The sequence below is a fragment of the Lytechinus pictus genome, chromosome 11 (assembly GCF_037042905.1).
Source record: "Lytechinus pictus isolate F3 Inbred chromosome 11, Lp3.0, whole genome shotgun sequence".
Classification (NCBI taxonomy): domain Eukaryota; kingdom Metazoa; phylum Echinodermata; class Echinoidea; order Temnopleuroida; family Toxopneustidae; genus Lytechinus; species Lytechinus pictus.
This window is the reverse complement of record NC_087255.1, coordinates 8,178,238-8,187,827: the sequence shown is the minus strand read 5'-3', so window position 1 is coordinate 8,187,827 and position 9,590 is coordinate 8,178,238. Positions and strand designations below refer to the sequence as shown.

The 9,590-nt window shown below is 35.4% G+C and overlaps 1 protein-coding gene across 6 annotated transcripts in view; it reads left to right on the top strand.

Annotated features, from left to right (window-relative positions):
• Positions 1–9,590, top strand: part of LOC129270765 (uncharacterized) — a 38,052-nt gene that overhangs the window by 1,002 nt on the left and 27,460 nt on the right. For 4 of the 6 annotated variants that reach the window (XM_064106581.1, XM_064106579.1, XM_064106580.1 and 1 more), the window contains exons 2-8: positions 3,417–3,486; positions 4,544–4,671; positions 6,470–6,626; positions 7,482–7,544; positions 8,553–8,614; positions 9,033–9,110; positions 9,422–9,549. In XM_064106581.1, the coding sequence (XP_063962651.1) occupies positions 3,417–3,486; positions 4,544–4,671; positions 6,470–6,626; positions 7,482–7,544; positions 8,553–8,614; positions 9,033–9,110; positions 9,422–9,549 (686 nt within the window). The remainder of the gene's footprint in view (positions 1–3,416; positions 3,487–4,543; positions 4,672–6,469; positions 6,627–7,481; positions 7,545–8,552; positions 8,615–9,032; positions 9,111–9,421; positions 9,550–9,590) is intronic. The other 2 variants (XM_064106582.1, XM_064106583.1) reach the window with 1 other exon arrangement.

Here is a 9,590-nt window from a genome sequence, read left to right as displayed (position 1 = left end):
TCCGATTTTGATGAAATTTTCAACATTGTGCTTGTCTGATTTTTCTCTATTGATTCAAATCAACATTTTTCAGAGGTGGACTTGACCTTTAAGGTTTTGTCTTTATTCCAATTTCCATTTATTTAGACTAAGAGAGCTTACTATACCCAGTGGTTGTGTGTCCGGACGGGTTGGGTGTCCGGACACATGACTTTTACTCTCAATTTTGAAAAGTTTACAAGCAATGTCTTTAATTCTTTTTAGCACAGAATATAAGAAAATATTATAAAGAACAAATATTGATGGTGAAAAAAAAATATTCAACCTATATTTTTGGTTTATTCCTGAGATAAAAACAAGGCTTCATTTCTGTTACGTGTCCGGACACCCAACCCCCCATCCTACTACAGCTACGACGAGTATACCCAGTTGTTGTGTGTCCGGACGGCCGGGTTGTGTGTCCGGACGATCATTTTAGAAAGTCATTTGGAAAAATTTACAAGCGAAGTTTCAGCAAATTTTAGTACAAAATGTTAGGAAATATTCTAAAGAACAAAATAGAAGATGACTACAAAGATTGAATTCATATTCTTAGACTTAGTGTAAACCAAAGACAAAAAAAGAAGGCTTCAAAAATAAAGTGTCCGGACACCTGACCCCCCCATCCTACGAGCACGTGCATACCGATTACCGCAGTGTAACGTCGTTACTTATAACTTAGTCTTAGACAGGAATAACCATCGTTTCTGGGGATTTATTTAACAATTTCTGACATTTTACTGGAGTTTGGGGTTTTTACTCTAAACAATCACTGTAATATCAGTAAATTGGAAATCCCATCGCATTTGCAGAACATGTCTCGATTATGCCACTGCCACCGGAATTGGAAGGGGTCCTAAAGCTATGCACTTGATATATGTTGCAAATAGATTGTATTTCCTATGCGTCAATTTCTTAAATTTGTTTAAAATATTGTAGGAAAATAGAAAACTAAAGTGAGCATGGTGAATATCAATCCGAACCTGTAAGACTTGCAGATTTCACTGTATTTTTGTGATTTATTACAGCCTCATCTGAATAGGAATCCTTCGTCATACTGCAGTCTGAGTTCCCTACATAGAGCATGCATTTTTGTCAGTGAAATCCTATGCTGCGCAACGAGTGGTGCGTAGCTTTAAGACCCCTTACTCTACAGGAGTACAGGGGCGGTGCCATGCCTGGCTGCATTTTGATAGGGAGGGGGCTAAAGTTTTCCAAAGAGGATGTCTCATTAATGTCATATTTCATAACGCAGGAATATAAAGAAAGTAAAATGACCCTCTTCACAATTTTCTCTGTTCCCTTACCCCTCTTTTCTCATTTTTTTACACTTATGACTTTGAAATAATGGGGGTTGGTTCCCTCAGACACCCTGTGCCCTTTAGCACTGCCTCAGCTCTGGTTTATGGGTCTATAGAGTGTTCCCAAATTTGTTGTTATCCTTTATCGGTGTTGGAGCAATGGAGGGCTAAATGATGGAAACAGTCTACGGTATTCATCAAACCATGAAGGATCATGAATGGTCTGGTGCACAGGGACTGTTTATTGTTTTGTCCTCCAATAGGACTGCTTAAGGACGTTCCACAGTTATGTTTGTGCGCATTATGATCTGCGCATAGTTTACACTCTGCGCGCTGACGTCACAATGGATGAACAGGTGATTAATTAGCTGCGGGTATGTGCTGATTTTTCTCATCTTCTGCACTTTAACTGCAGATCCGATGCGTTATTTCATGAAGCTAAAAAATTGAATTATTCCATGGACCATTCAAAAAAAGATTCTCTACAATTTCAAAATACTTTACTCTGCAGTGCTGCCAAGAATCACGAATATTACCCCGAGTTTGTATAAATGGTAGAGGGGTTTTGATTTTTTCTTCACATAGATACAAAGCATTCGGCGCATTTTTGGTGTTTTAAAAAGCACATTTGCTCTAATAAAAATACTGATAGTTTAAAAACAAGCACATGAACCCCTATATTTTAATGTTCGTTCCTCTTAGGTATACCTTCCTCTACAACTCTACAAATTTTGGTGAAAATGACATGGATTTTGAATAAAGTGCAGCATTTATTGTACTTTTGTAGTTTGTTACTGAAATTTCACATTTTTTAGATTGGGGTTTTGTAATCTTTTACGCCATTTTTAAGAACTGACAGTGTTGTTAAACTTAAAATTGCAAACAAATAGCACTATAAATATATTCTCCATTCTAACGATACAATTATTAACTCTCTTGCGAAATTTGATGACCTTTTCATGTATTTTGACTGAGTAATAGAGGTTTAAACTCATTGTAGTAATCTTGGGCGGTCTAAAAATGCCAAATTCTTTTGAATGCGCAATTCTTAAGAACATCAATTTGGGTGAACTTTGAAGTTCTATAGCAAAAAATCAAGCACATGGACCTATGTTAATTTGTGCATATTTCGAATATTAAGGTTCTAAAGTATCTATGTGCAAAGTTTGGTGAAAATGACATGGATTTCACTTTAACTGTGGAACGTCCTTAAAGGTCGAGTCCACCCAAGAAAAATGTTGATTTGAAAAAGTAAAGAAATATGAAACTAGCATAACGCTGAAAATTTCATCAAAATCGGATGTAAAATAAGAAAGTTAAGACATTTTAAGGTTTCGCTTATTTGTCACAAAACAGTGATATGCACAGCTCAGTGACAAGCAAATATAAAAAAAAGACAGTGGATGATGTCCCTCACTATTTCTTTTGTTTTTTATTGTTTGAATTATATAATATTTCATTTTTTACAGATTTGACAATAAGGACCAACTTGAATGAACTATATAGTATTAAACAATGCTAATTCCACATGTTCAGGGAGGAATTAATCGTTGTTTCACTTGACAAAGTGGAGAAAATTTGAACATTTCAGTAGTCATATAATAAAATACGAAAGTAATAGTGAGTGGATGACGTCATCAGTCTCCTCATTTGCATACTGACCAGGATGTGCATATCACTGTTTTGTGAAATTAAGCCAAACTTAAAAATGTCAAAACTTTCTTATTTTACATCCGATTCTGATGAAATTTTCAATGGTATGCTTGTTGAATTTTTCTCTTTATATTCAAATATACTTTTTGTTAGGGTGGACTTGTTCTTTAATTGTGACATGTGGGAATGCACTAGATCCATAGTCCTTTCCTGAACAAAGTTTTAAGGAGAAATATGGAAGGGTATGTGTGTCTGTGTCCAACTACTTTATCCTAAGTGCCTTTCGGCTAAAAAATTTAAGAAAATGCTACTTTTTCATTCTTATGCCGATTAGTTTCTGTTTTGTGATATTGTGAGTGATATGCGCTATACAACAATTATTACTCTAGTTGTCCACATAAAGTGAATCCCACTAACTGATCTGTTTGTTCTGTGATTTCACAGCTCCTGAGGAGGAGGTGCAGGGGGCCCTTGAACGAGGTCAAATATGTTGATTTGTCAAATCGTGGTCTAGGTAAGTTTGTTTTGTATCTAGGAAACTCAAATGAACCAGAGGGAGGTATGGGGGGGGGGGCACTGCCATCACATCCATTGATAGGATATGGGATGGAATAGTGTAGTAATGAAGCCATGGAAAAAGATTAGCTTGTATGAAAACAGAAGCATCAAAGAAATGAATCAATGAAATTTGGAGAAAAATCATACAAATAGCAGGAAAATCAGTATGGGCATTTGAAAGTTGAGATCACTAAAGTTGTGGACATCCTCCCATTGGCAATGCAATAAAAATCAAAGTTTACTTTTCTACATATTTTACTTAAAATGTAATTTTTATCAAGTCCTTTCGTTGATCAAGGTTTTTTTTCTTCACGTGAGGATGTTTAACAGAGATTTCATAAAATTTTTAATGGTCAAAGATTTTGTACTATATTTATCATTAGAAGTAGGAAAATTGACATATTTGGGTATATTTTCAGTATACAAAGGGAAGAGTTGTACTGCTGTGACATCTTAATTCTTGGTCGCATTGTCAAAAGGAGAAACTCCATAGCATTAGTGATTTTGAAATTCTAAAGATTATAACTTTCTTTAACTAAATGTCCACTTGTTCTCAAACTTTCAGTGATCGTATATTGATTTTTTCTGAATTCATTCATGCTAACTTGTTTCTAGGATTTCAATCTTCTTTACAAGCCAAGGAGCAGCTTTGCTGGTGAAAATGCACTTTTTGTTTCAGGCAGGCCCTGGGTCATGAGCGTCAGTGCAGAGCATGATTTTTTTTTTTGGGGGGATGCAATGACAGTAGATGTCTCCCCCCCTGAACATGGGATAATCCTCTGCGCTGATGCCCATGCACTTTGTAGTGTTTCATGAAGTGAATAGTAATTTTCACTGACTTAAATTTGTTCCGAGCCAATTAGAAGCAATGATTTCAGCATATCAGTTATTAGTCAATATCCCTATTTGTTTCATGATAATGCTCCTGATATTAAGGAAACTATGAGTGTGGGTATACCCAGTGCCATATATATTTCAAATTTTAACATTTCTCTTTGTTAATTTCTGTACAGCAAAGATAGAGAATCTGAATGTACTCCCGAAGCTAGAGACGCTGATTTTAAAAGGCAATGACATCACTCTGGTTCAAAACCTTATGGTATGCCACCACCTGTGGCATCTTCATCTCGGAAACAATCAGGTATTTCTATTTTGTATTTTATTAAAGATAAATAATAATAGCAGGGCCCGCTGGGAGAACGATTTTCAGAACTGAAGGGGCTACCCTGGGAAAATATTACGTTATTAGTATTATCATTATTATTAATATTAATTATTCATGTTATGTCATTTCAAATCATGGTCTCAAGGCTGGTATATCTGAGTCATGAGAATGAAGGATACAAAATTATGACTTTAAAGGTATTAAAATCTGTTTGAAACTTTTTTTTGGAATCTGTTAGAAGCCTGCAACAATTCATCCTACTCACCAAAGTATCCAACCTACCTACCCAGTAAATGGAATATCATAGGCATTGGCTTTGCAACATTAAGTAAGAATTAAAAACTGTCCTTTTTTTCTGTCATATTGATCAAAATTGATTTCAAATATTTACCGGACAATTTTCACACTGGAATGTGTATCCAAAACAGTATGTATAAATACCATATACGTACACTGCACTTGGACTCTTCACATTTATACACAGCAAACATAGTTGTGCATGACTGCACAAACGTTGAAATCAAGCTCTTTCTTTTAGCTTGGAAAAAAAAAATTTCAATCTAATCAACAGGAAAATAAATTCATGCTGTTCTACTTCTACCTGCCGTCATCACTTAGTGGGAAAATAATTACTGATAAGACTTTCCAATCAATTTTTGTCTCACCTGCATAGCAGAGTGAGACTATAGGCGCCGCTTTTCCGACGGCGGCGGCGGCGGCGTCAACACCAAATCTTAACCTGAGGTTAAGTTTTTGAAATGACAGCATAACTTAGAAAGTATATGGACCTAGTTCATGAAACTTGGCCATAAGGTTAATCAAGTATTACTGAACATCCTGCCTGAGTTTCATGTTACATGACCATGGTCAATGGTCATTTAGGGTCAATGAACTTAGACCATGTTGGGGGAATCAACATCAAAATCTTAACCTAAGGTTAAGTTTTTGAAATGTCATCATAACTTAGAAAATATATGGACCTAGTTCATGAAACTTATACATAAGGTTAATCAAGTATCACTGAACATCCTGCATGAGTTTCACGTCACATGACCAAGGTCAATGGTCATTTAGGGTCAATGAACTTTGGCCGAATTGGGGGTATCTGTAGATTTACCATCATAACTTTAAAAGTTTATGGATCTGATTCATGAAACTTGGACATAATAGTAATCAAGTATTACTGAACATCCTGTGCAAGTTTCAGGTCACATGATCAAGGTCAAAGGTCATTTAGGGTCAATGAACTTTGGTCAAATTGGGGTATTTGTTGAATTACCGCCATAACTTTGAAAGTGTGTTGGTCTAGTTCATAAAACTTGGACATAAGAGTAATGAAGTATCACTGAACATCCTTTGCGCATTTTAGGTCACATGACCAAGGTCAAAGGTCAATGAACTTTGGCCATAATGGGGGTATCTGTTGAATTACCATCATAACTTGGAAAGTTGATGGATCTTTCTCTTGAAACTTGGACATAAGAGTAATCAAGTATCACTGAACATCCTGTGCGAGTTTCAGGTCACATGATCAAGGTCAAAGGTCATGTAAGGTCAATGAACTTTGGCCACGTTGGGGGTATTTGTTGAATTACCATCATATCTCTATAAGTGTATGGGTCTAGTTCATAAAACGTGGAAATAAGAGTAACCAAGTATCACTGAACATCTTGTGCGAGTTATAGTAGTTTTCAAAATCAGCACTGCTGCTATATTGAATCGCGTGATGCAGGTGAGACGGCCAGAGGCATTCCACTTGTTGTGTTTATTGCAGGTGACAAATCTTGATGGTTTGAGTAAATTTGTTGCTCTTGGCATTCTTAATCTGAGCCTGAACAATCTAACATGGAGGGACCTGAGGCATATCAGACACATGTACATCCTGGAACTTACTCTCCATGGCAACCCCAAGCTAGATAAAGATCCCTATTGTAAGTACAGTTTGTACAGCATATCAAGGAAATGATTTCTGTTTCTGTTTCTGTTTATGGTCAGCTTTTTGTTGGTTAATGCCAAGCTGGTATATAACCAACTACCTACATGTCTGAAGCATTTTACGTCTAGGTTGATCAGTCATAGTGGCTGATGTTATAGACGACAGATGTTACTCTTGGGTCTTTTTTTATCAAAGTGGAGACAATGGCAGAGTGGGGATTCAAACTCACAACCTTGCGATTATGAGTCCAATGCTCTAACCACTGGACCACACAACCCAATGATACAGCATGCTAAACAATGTTGTCATCGCTTGTGGAGCACCTGGCTCTCATTTGGTTTGAATTCCCTTTAATGTTAACATTTGATCATTGCTAGAATAAGAATACTGTGTATATATTCATCATTAGATATAATGTGTGGGAATATGATGCCCACCCTGCGATCATATTGTTGGTTATTTTCCTTGTGTAGCAATGTCTTTTAATGTCACTTTAACATGAAACCACTTCCAGGTCACAAGGAGTTGACATGGATGCATTTATACTAGACAGTTTGTAATGTATCTTGTTATTTAATTTAAAAACTGATGTTTTATGGCATTGATGGGGATTTACCCTGATATATTAATGTGAGTTATTTAAAAGCTGACAGAAATGAGAGAAACAGGCTTGTATGTGTCTGGATTATATTTCTGAGTAAATCAGAGGTGTTTTTTTTTTATTTGGTCGATGTTTAATTCATGTGTTATTAAAAAAGGACTTTGTTATTATTTATGTGTGATTTATCAGTTGTTTTTACCTAGTATTCTAATATGATTTCTGTTTTGTTTGTTTTTATGTTGTCATTAGATCGTATTCATGTAATTGATTGTCTTCCTAATGTATGGATGTTGGACGGGAGACTAATAACATGTGAGTATCAGATGTATATTAACCGATCCATAAATCAACATTATTATCATCAACATCATCTTCATCACCACTGCCATTATGATAATCATCACCTTTAACATGATCATCATTATCAACATCATTGACATCTCCATCATCGAGTAGAAGAAATAACCAGTTGTCTCATGATGTATCAAACGTAGTTGGAAGGCCTTCGAACTACGTTTGATACACCGTGAGACAACTGGTTATTTCTTCTACTCAATCCTTCACCACGATGAACCTCTTCTATGTACATCATCTCCATCATCATCATCATTCTCATCATTGTCATCAAAATTATCATTGTCATCATCAATACCACCATCATCATCATCAATACCATCATCACCATCATCATCATCATCATTACCATTACTAGGAATATCTGAATAATGGCGATGAGGTAGAATGAAGAGTAAACAACCACAGAAAATATAGTTGATCATAATCCATCCTGAAATAGAACATTGTGTTATATGTGTGTTAATTATTTTGTTTCATTAAAATTCTGAGTAGAGCATGATTGTTTTGCTTTGTTTCTGATTTTTTATAAATAAAAGTAAGAACCGGTACATAAAAAATAGTAAAATATGGTATTCATGTTAAGAAAAACACCTATAAAGAAAGAAGCGATAAATGGTCAAGTAAGGGAGCTTAAACCTGTGCCAGAGCAGTGACTTTCACACAGGAATCTCGCAATTGGTTTTATGTTGTCAATCCTCATATTTCCACATAGACAAAAAGTGAATGCAGAAAACCCACTATAAAAAGATGCATAGCACATTTTTAGCAGTACTCCTACTGAAATAGGCAGCACAGACTTTTGGTATTAAAGATGCCTCATGTTTCATAAACTTTTTCTTTCTTTCTGAAAAGGAATATTGTGAATTGGAAATTGTCATCACGTCGTTATTGTCATTTCAATAAAGTATTGAAAGGGTGCCTTCATCCTAAATAACATAAAATATATATATTTTTTTTTTCTAGCTGCGGAGAGGATTCAGGTTCAGCATTTCTTCCAGGATACATCAGTGTCAGATCACCCAGTGGTAAAATATTAAGTCAACAAGATGATTTTCACATCGTGATCTAATACTTTGACTTAAATCTGTTATAGCCAAAGATGTTGACAAAAAAAATTATAAGTGATTATTATCAGAGAGTCATAAAGATTTACGGGAACTATTTTTTAACACAAATTTTGGGTAATGATTTATTCGGTGGCATAGGATGTTTTTTAATTGAATATGCATGTAAGTTTATTAATAGTGAGATCTAGATGTGCCTTTTTGTTCCTTTGGATTTTTTTTGGGGGGTATACTTCAACTTTTAATCCCAATAGGCTCAGAACACTTTGCAGTTAGATGTACCTCTTAAAAAAAAAACACCCGTTTTTTAGGTTTAAAAACAATTGTTTGTTTCATCCCAATTCCCTTTTATTTCATCATATTTTTTTTGTTTTTACAGAGACACAAGCTTCCCAAAGATCAGTTTGTACCCAGTTCTCAAAAGAAGATTCAAGTTCATGGAATATATGGTCATAAGGTAGGGAGAGGTACATGTAGATCTTACATGTTTTATCAAAATCTAAATCATGTACATGAAATTTCCTATTATTTCAGATATAAGAGAGCTCTTGCCTCACAATGGTATGTTTGTTGGAAAGTATCTGTTCTTAATTATTTTATAACTTTTATTATGGATTGGAATCTCAATTGTGATCATTTTTGTTGAGTACAAGTATTACATATTAAGGTTTCAAGTCAGATTTACCGAAATCCATGTATTGTATTACCGCCGAAAACAAAGTTTGACTAGCAATAAATTGCAACACCCCATTGCCGTTTACATCACAGACAACACACTTCATGATGAAGTTCCCAACGACTGGTGATCTGAATGTTGGCACAGACCACAGACGCCTGGCGTATATGGCATACAACATACAAGGAGACATCCTGACGGAGAGTCAACAGACGCAAAGGTAATTCAATTCGGTGGATTCACAATACAGTAGCCATCTAT